Genomic DNA, 12617 nt, shown 5'->3' on the forward strand with positions numbered 1-12617 from the left:
ATCAGAAGCACTCTTTTATCCGTTTATGTAGGATGTGTCTGCAGGGCTACCGTATATGGTTGTGCAAGTTATTCTGCACACAACTCCACGGGGCGCAGGTCACGTCATGGGCTATGGGAAGGGATTGCCCTGGAGCTGTGCAGTGCACAACTATGCAGCTGAACATGGCAGCCCTGTTTATCTGTGTAAGGTGGAAACTGCTGCTAATAAGTGTGTGAAAGCCCCTGGACTAGCTCGTCCCCTGGGGTCCTCCCAGCATGGATGGTTTGTTGCTCCAAAGCAGATGGTGTTTTCTTTTCACCGCCAGACAGCCTGACTCCCGGCTTCCCCTCCTGCCACGTGGCAGCTTCAGCCGGCAGATCCATCCTCCCACCCGAGGCTTCTTGGCCAGACTGCCATCTGCGGCTTCCCTCCTGGGGATACCGTGTTTCACTGCAGCCTGGCGGGCGTGCGACTGTGGGAGCCAGGGGCAGGGTGGCCGCTGTGCTCAGAGCCAGCTCATTGCTGTACAGGTAATGGTCTGGAACCTGGACACAAAGGAGTCTATAATCATGAACCCCGTGCGGACGATTACCTGCCACCAAGGCACGATCCTCTCCATGTCCTTCAACACCAACGGCAGCCTGCTGGCCACCACCTGTAAAGACCGCAAGATTCGGGTTCTCGACCCCCGGGCAGAGGCCGTCCTCCAGGTCGGTGCTGGGCTGGGGTCTGGCTTGGGGGCAGAGGAGCGAGGAGTGGTGAGGGGCTGGAGGAGGCTTCGGAGAACAGGGTGGTAATGCTGTCAGCATTGTGGCCAAGCCTTCACGTGTACTAGCTCTGTCTGTCCTCTTAGCACTGCTGGGAGGTAGGATATGTCACCCCCATTCTTCGGATGAGGAAAACGGAGGCTGAAAAGAGGTCAGGTGACTTGCCCACCTTGAAAGCTGAGCTTTGACCCTGGTCTAACTCCAGAATTTGTCAGTGTGCCTTAGCTCTGTCAGGAGGCATGTCACTCCTGCCGCCTGCTGTGTGACCGTAGACAAGCACTTCTGTTCTCTGAGCCTCTGCTTCCCCATCTGCAACAGCGGGTCATGAGTCCTTCCTCCAGGAGGATCGAACGAGATAACGCAGGTGACAGGGCCCGCCCAGCCCCAGGCCTTGCACACAGTGAGCGCCCAGGCATCTTTCAGCAAGAGCATGGAGCTCTATCCTAGCTCGGGAAAAGAACTCTCAGCAAAAATAGTAGGAGCGACTCCACGTGGATGGGAGGGTCTCTGCAAGGCTTCCGGGAGGTGGTACCTCTGGAAAGATTCTCGGAGCAGAGCTAGGTGGTGAGCAAGGAAGGCATTCTAGGTACCGCAGCGACAGCAGCAAAAGCAGGGAGGCCAGAGCCCCTAGCTGCCACCCGCGAGCCCCTGACCGCACGTGTCCGTCCAGGAAGCCAACTGCACGGAGCACCGGGCCAACAAAGTGCTGTTTCTGGGGCACCTGAATAAGCTGCTGTCCACGGGCACATCCCGATGGAACAACCGGCAGTTGGCCGTGTGGGACCAGGTGAGTCTCCTGTGCAACCCCGCCCTGCCCCTCGCCGTCGCCTTTTAGCCGAGTGCTGCCTTCATTCATTCACTCTTTCATTCATGCCCTACTCATTGCTCAAGCATATACTTAGCAGAGCCTGCCTGGTGCTAAGGATGCAGGGATGAAAAACGGGGGGATGCCAACAGCCGGAGGGAGCGAGCCCAGACCTTGTGCATCTTCTCCTTCAAGGAGGGAGTGTCGGGGTTGGGGGAAGGTGGCCACTCCGGGGACCAGGACAGGGCGGGGGGAGGGGGGAGAGAGAGGAGATGTCCCTCTGGGCAGAAGGAACAGCTGGAGCAAGGGCTTGGAACCGAACACTAAGGCAGGTGGGCAGGGGGAGCGGCTGAGGGCAGTGAGGGTAGGGGCCAAGCCAAGCAGTATTGATTTGAAGGAGCCCTTGGCTAGAGTTTCAAAGACCGGACAAATCGCTTCCTCTCTCTGAACCTCCTCCTTCATCTTTTACAACAAATAAACAGGCGGAGGGCTGGCGTGCGAGCAGGTGTGTGAGAGGTGATGGGTTGAAGGCAAAATGCTGGCAGAATAAAAGGTGGTGGTCTCTTTCCCTCTGTCTCCTTCCCTCTCACATGCACATGCACATGCATGCGTGCGCACACACACACTCACACTCACCCAGAGCCCCCTGGCAGGCATTCCCATCTCCGAGAACACCACTGAGGACCTCCAGGAGTGACCCACAGGCCTTCCCGGTCTCCCTTTTCTTGCAGGACAACCTCTCCCAGCCTCTCTCAGAGATGGACCTGGATGGCTCCTCGGGCGTGCTGTTTCCCTTCTATGACGCGGACACCAACATGCTCTACGTGGTGGGGAAGGTCAGCCTGGCATGGGAGGGAGCAGGGAGCAGGACTTCCCCAGCCTAACCCTACCGCTAGCCAGACAGCCGCCGGGGGCTCTTGGGATGCAGGGCAGGGATAGGGACGAGCAGGAATCTCCCTGTGGTCAACACGGTACCCCATCCCACCGTCCTGGCTTCCGGGGAACACCCAGGGCCAGGGCTTTGGTCAGACATCCCAAGCTTGTCGCTCCTCAGTTCTGGGGCTAGATGAGGAGGCACCGTTGGTGTTTCTCAATAGGGGTACCTTCGAATTTGGGGTGGAGCAGGTTTTCATTGGGTGAGACCATCCTGTACTTGACACCGTAGCTCCCACCCACCAATGCCTGGAGCAGTGCTCCCTGCCCCCTACCCCTCCCCAGTCACCAGCACAGCGACAACCAGAAATGCCCCAGCGGTGAGACCCACTGGATGATCTCAGGACCCCCCACTCCTGACCTTTATGTGCAGCTGGGAGTGGGACTCAGGCCTGTGCTCCCAGAGCTTCTGCTTTGGAGGCACAGAGGTGGGCTTTGGGTCATGGTTGGGGGGATCGAGTGTTAAAATGAGGACCCCTGCTGCTTTGATGACAGCTCCCTGGTGTTCTGTTGTGTGGAGTGGCTTTGCCACCTCTTCTGTCGCTGTAACACCGGGTTTCTGCTGCATGGCCGCGGGGGCCGGGAGGGGGCTGATGGGAAGCGGCTCTGAGTTGTACCCTCCCCCTCCTCAGGGAGATGGAAACATCCGCTACTATGAGGTGAGCGCCGACAAACCTCACCTGAGCTACCTGACAGAATACCGCTCCCATAGCCCACAGAAGGGGATGGGTGAGTATGGAACACTGAGGCCACATGGGGCCTGGGGAGACAGGACCGAGTCAGATGAGGGCCCCGCCCTGGAGGGGCCCCCATTCGGGAGGGCAGATGGCGGATCAACACTGACTCTGTGGGAGCTCTAATGGCGGTGTGCAGGAGGTTCTCTAGGAGCAAGCAGCAGGAAGTCAAGGAAGGCTTTCCAGAGGAGGCAACACTTGAGGAGCCAAAAGGGGAGCAGAGCACAGCATAGGGAGAGCATGAAGGCGTTCTAGGCCAAGGTGGAGCAGTTACAACAGTAGCCATGACATAAGAGAGACTGACCTAGGAGAGCCCCTGCTTTAAAAGTGTATCTGGGGATTAAAAAAAAAAAAAAAAGACACGTCTCCACGTTGTCTATAAGAAACCCACTTGACCATGAAGACACAGCTAGATTAAAGGCAAAGGGAAGGAGAAAGACACCATGCTAGCACTAATCAACAGAAAACAGGGGCAGGAGCTCTGTTCAGAGCAGCTCGGGCACAAGTGAGGGGGTGGTGAGGGAGGGCCTTGAGCAGAGCACGCTTCCCGTAAAGTCTAGCTAAAATCACTGAAGTCCTTGGAGGTGAGGACTTTAACCCCATTTTCCCAGCACAGGGCCCAGCCCAGCATAGGTATTTGCTCATGAACTGTCTGTAGAGGGAAGGGTAGTGGGAGGAGGGTGCTCTCTGCTCATGCCCAGATGTGCAGTCTGGCTTTGCCACTCACCCTGGGTCCCTGTGACTCCAGCCCAGCCGGAACCTCTGAGCCCTCCTTGGCCATCTGCCCGCAGGTGTCATGCCAAAGAGAGGTCTCGACGTCACCTCCTGCGAGATCTTCCGCTTCTACAAGCTGATTGCAAGCAAAGGCCTCATTGAGCCTATATCCATGATTGTACCCCGGCGGGTAAGGGTGGCGTGGCCATCTGTGAGGGAGGCGGGAACCCCTCCTGGAGAGCACAGGCCCTGGCACCTGGAGCCCAGAGCCCATGCCCCTGGGGTAGCAGCAAGGAGGCTGATGGCCACTCCTCAAGGGAAAGGCCTTTCTCATTGTCCGTGCAGTGTTGCTGGGAGCTAAGGGTCCCGAGTCCCACCCCATCTCTGCTCCTGAGTTGCCGTGTGACTTTGGGCATGTCCCTTTGCTCCCTGGGCCTTCGTTTCTTCAACTCCTAGGTGGGGAAAGCCTGGACCCCAGATCCCTGAGGGCCCTCCCATCTGGGCAGCCCCTTTGCCGCCCAAGTCCTCACTGTCCTGGCTTCTCCTGCAGTCGGAGTCTTATCAAGAGGACATCTACCCACCCACGGCAGGAGCCTGGCCGTCTCTGACAGCCCAGGAGTGGCTCCGTGGCATGAATAAAGGTGAGGGGGGCAGACAAAAGGCCCCGAGCGAATGTGAGGGGAAATGGGAGTGTCCAGTGGCCCCAAGTAGCGGAGAGGGGCGTGGCCTATAGTTGTATTCGCCCATAAGCCCAGCCAAATGGTCCTTGACAGTCAGTCCCCAGTGCTCACTTCGGCAGCACATATACTAAAATTGGGACAGTCAGTCCCCAGTGGCTAGGATGGTCACATACGGGTCAAAGAAGGGAGGGGTTGTCCCCAGTGGCTCCGGAAAGTCTTTCCAAATCAAGGGATTTTGCTCCATGGAAAACTTCCTGAAACTCCAGGCTGTGCGGAGTGAGTGGATAGTCTCAGTTGGGTGCCCTTGCCCATCCTCCCATACCCACCTTTTCAATTACTTTTCTTTTTTTTTTTTAAGTATTTGTTTATTTGACAGAGAGAGACACAGCGAGAGAGGGAACACAAGCAGGGGAAGTGGGAGAGGGAGAAGCAGGCTTCCCGCCGAGCAGGGAGCCCGATGCGGGACTCGATCCTAGGACCCTGAGACCTCTCCCCCTCCATGTTCGTTTGTTTTGTTATTTATTTATTTATTTAAAGATTTTATTTATTTGACAGAGAGAGAGATAGCAAGAGAGGGAACACAAGAGGGAGAGGGAGAAGCAGGCTTCCCGCGGAGCAGGGAGCCCGATGCGGGGCTCGATACCAGGACCCTGGGATCATGACCTGAGCCGAAGGCAGACACTTAACGACTGAGCCACCCAGGCGCCCCTTCAATTACTTTTCGACCTAAGAGACCCTCTAGGCAGCAGCTCCCCACTGCCCGCCCCCGCCCCAGGCCCTTCTTCCCTGTGCTGACGCCCTCCTGGTCCTGTCCACCTAAGGGCCAGCCCAGGGGAGGCAATGTATGCTCCTCGGCCCCACCCCGGCAGCTGTCTCTGTGCCTGGGACCTCCCTCTCCTTCTGCCTCCCCTTTGGGTAACACTTGGTCTGCTCCTCTCTGGGCCTCTTGCCTCTTCTGTGACTGATAGGTTGCCTCCCCTGCTTCTCAGGGCTGTGGGGAGGATTCACGAACCGGTAGATGGTGGAGCGCAATGTGTATGGGACTGTCCCTGCAAAGCAAGGACGAGGCTTCACCGGAGGCATTTGCCATGTGTGGGGGCAGCTCCAGGGCGTGCACTCTGCTGCCCCTGCAAACCAGGCCTCGCTCAGATGATCACATGAGTGTGTGTTTGCACCCTGGTTGCCCCAGTGTGCGGGCTGGCTCCCGTCTGCATGTGGCCAGAGTTCCACTCCTGTCCCGTGGCCCTGTGCCTGTGTGTGTCGGCATCTGCTCATGAGCACTCGGGCCTCACACAGCCCTTTGCTTCCCTCCCAGGGCCAGTCATGGTGTCCCTGAGGCCCTGCTCCGAGCTGCTGAGCCCCCAGCCACTGCTCCCAGAGAGACCCCCCTCCGTCCCCACGGCCCCCTCCAACCAAACAGGGAAGGTGGTTGTAGAAGATGGCCGGAGATCCTTCTCCCTGCTGGAGGAGAAGGTGCCCAGGCAGGCAGCAGCTGAACACAGGCCAGAAGAGAAGACAGCTCGGCTCACCAACGGCTTTGACATGGAGTGTCCCCCACCAAAGACAGAGAACGAGGTGTGAACGAGGAGGGTGGTGCCTGCACTGGGATGGTGGGGAGAAAATGAGGGGTGACAACGACCAGCTCTGGGGCCTGGCCTGGCCGCTTGACTCACTCTGTGACTTCATTCACCAAATAGGCAGTGAGCGCTGTATGTCTGCCAAGATGGCGGGTTTACATGCAGATGGCGGAAGACCATCTACAAGCTGCAGAGGGTTTGATTTGGTGTTCGAGTCCCTCCCAGTTCTGACCCTAGGATTTTCTGCTTCAGAGTCGACATTTGTTAAGTGCCGACCGCGTCCCAGGACCTGTGGTGGGCACTGTGGTATATCCCCTGACTGAACTCGCCCCCCATCCCTGGGAGTCAGTATGGAGTGGCTAAAAACTCAGGGGCCGCCATCTCACAGAGTTCTGAGCCTGCCTCTGCTCAGCATCGGTGACGGGAGGCCCTCAGAGCCAGGGGCTGGATCATTCTTAGCTTCAGCTTACACAGTGGCACAGGTGGGGGTGGGGGGCGGGGCTAACACCCCCCTCGTAGGGGTGTGGTGAGCATGCAGAGGCTTCTCGAACATCCTTAGGGGGAGCGCCCAGTCTATGGCCATACCACCCTGAACGCGCCCAATCTCGTCTTGGGAGCGCCCAGCATCTGCTACGATTCTCTACAGCGCAGCAGTGATGCTAATGCCCAGTTCATTTTCTGACCCCCAGTTCCTAGAGGAGGAAATTGAAAGTCAGAGAGGATGAGTAACTTGCCTGCGGTCACATAGTTTAGCTAGTTTAGTGGTGAAAACTCCAGTCTCCAGACTTCAGGGCCAAGCATCCTTTCCTCTAGTCCACGGGGGATCTAAGGAAGCAAGAAAAGGTCTGAAACATCGAGTTGTTTAAAATTTCCATTTATTGGGTGAAGAAGAGGGTTTATAAAGGCCCGCGCAATGGTCGCTCCCTCGAGCCTCAGCCGTGTTCATCGCCTCCACCTTTCTGTGTGAAAAGGGGGCAAGGTTTGGTCCTTTCTACTGGTGTTCTGACCCCTCACATCCTGGGACATGGAGTGATCACTCCCTCTCTTTGTGCTTTCCCAGCTGCTGCAGATGTTCTATCGACAACAGGAGGAGATTCGAAGACTCCGGGAGCTGTTGACCCAGCGCGAGGTGCAGGCCAAACAGTTGGAACTGGAGGTCAAAAACTCGCGGATGGGCTCAGAGAGGTTCTGAGCAGAGACCTCTGCCTTCCCCGCCCTCAGGGACACCACTCGGCTCCATGGGGAGGTCCAGAACCAAACCACAAGTCCCCCAAGAACAACCACTATTTCTATATTTTTTACCAGAAAACGAAAACTCTTGGTTGCTGAAAGATTCTAGTGGGAGGGATGTGGTGCCGTTTTTCTATTTGCCTTCTCAAAACAAGTGTCTGAATTGACTCTTTTTAGACAATAACTTGCCTTCTGTTAGAGCTGGAAGGACCTAAGAGGGGAAGCTGCCTGTGATTTTCAGACTGTGGTCCGCAGAATGGGAGGAAGCCTAAGCAGAAGGGCCATGCCCCCCCTCCACCCTGCTCCAACCAGACAGTTCCCTTTCTTTCTGATTTAAATATTGGCTTCTGTGGAATACATAATTCTTCTTCTGAAAAAACCTTTAGAAGTTTGAAAAACAGTGATCTGGCCCAACTTCCTCATTTTACAGGTGGGGAAACTGAGGCTCAGAGAGAGACAAGTGATCAAGATCCGCAGAGGGTTCATGACAGGGCTGGGTCAAGCCTCTGGTCTGCAGGGTCTGTCTTTCTGCTGTTTCTGGTCTGATGCAGTCTCAGCCCACAGGGCAGGAATCCGTTTATTCTGGCCTCGGCTGTGCCCCTGATTTGTGCAGTGACCTCTTACAAGTCCTTCCCTCTCTGGTCTCAATTTCTCCATCTGAACCTGGGGTCGCTGGGCTGTGCTGCCCTCTACAGGACCTGCCACCTGCGATGAGAAACCTTGGCCGTGACCTGAGGAAAACTACCTATAGGGTGATGATCAGGGTCTGCTGTAGGAACTCACAAGACATTGGTGAACGGGCAGAGGAGCTTTAACTGCGGGGAAATAAGTCAAGCTTTGGCCCAGTGCTAGAACACAGATAGGAGGCTCCCACACCATCCTCTCTTCAACCAGAATCAGCCAAGTATGGGCAGACACTATCCCTTATGTGGGGGAGCAGACATCAGAGTGGTTCCCATGACCACGGACTGCCACCCCCAAAGCCCTCAGGCCACAGAGCCTGCCCGCTTCCGGGGGATGTAGGCAGATTTTGGTCCAGGAGGGAGGGAGCCCCAGCACTGCAGGATGCCAGCAGAGCCCCATGGCCACCCACTTCTGGAGAGGGAGGACTGCACTAGGCAAGGAGTAGGGCCGGATGACCCTGAAGTTCCCTTCTAGCCTGAGAGTTTTTATATGTCCCTCCTTTGGGAGTCTGTGTTCTGAGCCTATTCGCTAAGGTTCTTTCTCAGTGGTCAGTACAGCAGCCTAGCTAGAGATAGAGAATGTTGGAAATTAAATGTACCCCCTCCTTACTGAGGAGGTGCAGGCAATGGGGTTTTGCCCACTGCACAGGGCAGTCCTGGAGCTAAGATTGGGACGGGAGGAGGCCACCTAACCTGGTAGGTTTCAATCCAGGCTGTACATGAGAGTCCTCTTAGGAGGGTTCGAGAAATACAGATGCCCAGTCCCAACCCCAGACCAGTTGAAGCTGCATCTCCAGAGTAGGGCCTGGCTTTGTGTATGTTGTTATAAGTTCCCAGGTATTCTGCAGTACAGTGAGGGTGGAGAGCCACTGGGCTAGCCCATCTGTACCTAACTGCAGTAGAGACAAGGACAGTGAGCATCAGACAGGCTCCGGGACTCCAACCCCATCCTCTGAGTCCAGGTTGGAAGCGTCATCCCATGTCTCTCTGGGACCCCTGGCTACAACTCGATGAGGGCTCTGGACCCCTGAGCGCCCCCTCCCCTAGCCATGGTTCTGACCCCTTGTCTGCCTCCACACGCCAGACACCCTCATCCCCTATCTTGTTGACTTGGTCACTGGGGCTCACCAAAGGCCAAATCCCAGGGGTTGTGAGGGAACAGAACTCCCCTGGATAGGGTTCCCTGGCACACCCAGCTCTAATTCTAACATGGGCCAGGCAGGCATCATCCCCCTAGTCAGAATAATGACACTATCCCCATGTCATTCTCAGAGAATGAAGAAGTATCCCTCCCACCGGCACTGGCTGCAAACAGGAGGTGGGGGTGAGTCTGGGGAGCATCCCGAATGCCTCCTCCACACAGAACCTTCTCAAGCTCTCCCTACCCCTTAAGGGACCCAGACCTCATGCTTAAAAACAATGTGAAGGCATCTGTGAACAGACTTGTTTTTTGGGTTTGCTTTTTTTTTTAAACTAGAATAAATTATTTAAATTATTTCACAGCAAGGGAGAGGGATAGGTAATTTTTATCGAATATTTTTTTAAGCCATTTTTTAAAATTGCCTTTTTGTTTATGTTCTTGACTGATGAAGTAGAAGTTGCCCAGCCAGCATCTGTAGGGCCCGGCCCGCACACTCAGGGCAAATAGAATGTGCACTCATCTCTTTACTCCATACTCTGGGAGCCCCCTGACTGTTGACTCAGGAGCTTTCTGAGAATGAAGACAGCACTGGGAGATGAGCATTGGGGCTTATCCTTAGCTCTACAATAAATGTTCTTCCTGAAACTAAATTTAAGATTATATCATAGAGGGAAGAAGGAAATCAAAAATAGATCTATGCTTTTAATATGAAACCGTGCCTGAAATAGTTTGATTGTATTAATGTTTCTGAAGTTCCTTTTACCTTTGTAAAAAAAAAAATTAAGAAATAAAAGTGAAAATAAATAGATGTGAAATCGTACAATGTAAAGAATGTAAGAAAATAATAAACAACATCTGCCTAGACATTTTAATACCTGGAGCTTTCCTTTTCTTGATTTGTTCTACAAATACCAGTTAAGTATCTACTTGTTTGGGGGCGCCTGGGTGGCTCAGTTGGTTAAGCGACTGCCTTCGTTTCAGGTCATGATCTCAGGGTCCTGGGATCGAGCCCCGCATCGGGCTCCCTGCTCGGCGGGAAGCCTGCTTCTCCCTCTCCCACTCCCCCTGCTTGTGTTCCCTCTCTCACTGTCTCTCTGTCAAATAAATAAATAAAATCTTAAAAAAAAAAAAAAAAAGTATCTACTTGTTTGGGCCAGAGACCAGGCTGGGAAATAGATAAAACAGACTTGGTCCCTGCCCTCTGAAGTTTTTAGTTATGGTTGGAAGGAAGAGGAGGGCCAGGATGGGGGAAGTGTGGGCTGCTCTGGGAGAGAAGCAAGGGAGGCTTCCTGGAGGAGGTGATAGTTAGGCAGACACCTGAAGGATAAATAGAAGTAGGTAGGGAAAAGGGTATTTGGGGAAGAGAGGTCCCAAGCAGAGAAGACCGCCTATTCCCTGGTCTGGAAACAAAAGGTAGAGAGCATAGACAGGGCAGGGATCAAAGGTATTCAAGAGCCAAGGATAGGAACTGAGAATTTTTTTTTCCAACTTTATTAATGATTGACAAAAGTTGTATATATTTAGATGGTACATGACTTTTAAAGATATACAATGTGATGATTTAATATATGTATACCTTCTAAAATGATGACCACCAAGTTAATTAACACATCTATTATCTCACATAGTGTGTGGTGAGAACACTTGAGATCTACACGAAGAAAATTTCAAGTATACAGTACAGTATTATTAACTACAGGCACCAGGCTGTACCTTAGATCCCCAGAACTAAGGCATCTTACAACTAAAAGTTTGTACCCTTTACCCCACCCCCAAAGCCCTGGGCAACCACATTCCACTCTGTTGCTAGGAGTTCAACTGTTTTTGTTTTTGTTTCTTTAGATTCCACATATAAGTGAAACTCAACAGTATTTGTTTTTCTCTGCCTGGCTTACTGCACTGAGCATAAAGTCTTCCAAGCTCATCCCTGTGGCAAATGGCAGAATTTCCTTTTTTAGGTCTGAATAACATTTCACCGTATATACACACAGCACATCTTTATCCATTAATTCCTGGAAGGACACTGGTTGTTTCCACGTCTTGGCTATTGTGAATAATGCTGCAGTGCACCCAGGAGCGCCGATACCTCTTGCAGATACTGACTTCATAATCTTCTCATATATACCCAGAAGGGAGACTGCTGATCATGGGGTAGTTCCATTTTTCATTTTTTGAGGAAACCCCACAGTGCTTTTCATGTTGGCTGTACCAATTTCCATTTGGTGGACGCGGAGACAGCCCGGGGCAATCAGAGTTTCCAGAGTGATTCTGACAGTTGCGGGAATGGTGATTTCTCCTGGGGAAAGGGCACAGAGAATCAAGGGGAAGTGAGAGGTGTCGGTAACGCACACCACCGGCGGAGGCCACAGCCCACGGGGCTGCAGTTCGCCGAGAGGGACGGGCCTCGCAAGACTGCGCGGGGAAGCCCCCCTCCTTTAAGCCCCCTCCGGGAGCGAGCCCCACTCCGGCTGCCGCCACCTCCGAGCCGCTAGGCGGGGCCCGGCCCTCGGCGCCGCGGAAGCTGCCGGGGCAGAGGCGGCGGGCGCGCAGCCCGCGGGGCAACATGGCGCCGAGCCGGCCGCTACTGCCGGCCGGGCACGCGCAGCCCTCCTTCCTGCGGGAGCTGGGCCGGCCCGGGGCCGCCCCGCCCCACCGCCCAGCTTTCGATTCTCCGCGGGAGCCCCTCCCCGCACCGCGGCCGCCCGGACCCGAGCCCGAAGGCTGAATGGCGGGCGCAGGGGCGCAGAGCGGGTCACCTGGGGAGCCGGGCCCCGCGGAGCGCGAGGACGCGAGCGGCTGGCGCTGCCCGGAGCACGGCGACCGCGTGGCCGAGCTCTTCTGTCGCCGCTGCCGCCGCTGCGTGTGCGCGCTCTGCCCGCTGCTGGGCGCGCACCGCGGCCACCCGGTCGGCCTGGCGCTGGAGGAGGCGGTGCACGCGCAGGTGGGGACGCGGGCGGCGCGCGGGGGGCGCAGCGGGCGGGGAGGGGCGTGCCGGGCTGGCGGCCGGGTCCTGGTTAGGCCTGGAGGCGCAGGGTTGTCGCGAACGGGCAGTTAAGCCGCAGAGCAGGTGGGTTTGGGAGTGAGAACTTGGGAGCCCCGGCTGACACGCACGTGTCCTTGACCTCGTCCACCACGGCGGGTCCACCACACTGCCCTTGGGTTGGAAGAAGGTCTGCCCCCCCTTTTGTTTTAAAGATTTTATTTATTTGACAGAGAGAGAGAGAGTGAGAGCAGGAACACAAGCAGGGAAAGCAGGAGAGGGAGAAGCAGGCTTCCTGCCGAGCAGGGAGCCGATGCGGGGCTCGATCCCAGGACCCTGGGACCATGACCTGAGCCGAAGGCAGAGCTTAACGACTGACCCACCCAGGCGC

At 55.3% G+C, this 12617-nt stretch overlaps 2 protein-coding genes across 3 annotated transcripts in view; both read left to right on the forward strand.

The window, feature by feature from the left end:
• Nucleotides 1–10065, forward strand: part of CORO2A (coronin 2A) — a 53159-nt gene extending 43094 nt beyond the window's left edge. The window contains exons 5-12 of the mRNA XM_035016228.1: nucleotides 513–692; nucleotides 1420–1536; nucleotides 2286–2390; nucleotides 3120–3216; nucleotides 4013–4125; nucleotides 4486–4576; nucleotides 5931–6190; nucleotides 7253–10065. Coding sequence (XP_034872119.1) covers nucleotides 513–692; nucleotides 1420–1536; nucleotides 2286–2390; nucleotides 3120–3216; nucleotides 4013–4125; nucleotides 4486–4576; nucleotides 5931–6190; nucleotides 7253–7384 — 1095 coding nt within the window. The 3' untranslated portion in view covers nucleotides 7385–10065. The remainder of the gene's footprint in view (nucleotides 1–512; nucleotides 693–1419; nucleotides 1537–2285; nucleotides 2391–3119; nucleotides 3217–4012; nucleotides 4126–4485; nucleotides 4577–5930; nucleotides 6191–7252) is intronic.
• Nucleotides 10066–11806: 1741 nt separating this feature from the next.
• TRIM14 (tripartite motif containing 14) overlaps nucleotides 11807–12617 on the forward strand; it is a 34649-nt gene continuing 33838 nt past the window's right edge. For both annotated transcript variants that reach the window (XM_035016229.1, XM_035016230.1), the window contains exon 1: nucleotides 11807–12187. In XM_035016229.1, the coding sequence (XP_034872120.1) occupies nucleotides 11972–12187 (216 nt within the window). In that variant the 5' untranslated portion in view covers nucleotides 11807–11971. The remainder of the gene's footprint in view (nucleotides 12188–12617) is intronic.

This window comes from Mirounga leonina, unplaced genomic scaffold, assembly GCF_011800145.1.
Source record: "Mirounga leonina isolate KUSES-001 unplaced genomic scaffold, KU_Mleo_1.0 Mir_170, whole genome shotgun sequence".
NCBI classification, from domain to species: domain Eukaryota; kingdom Metazoa; phylum Chordata; class Mammalia; order Carnivora; family Phocidae; genus Mirounga; species Mirounga leonina.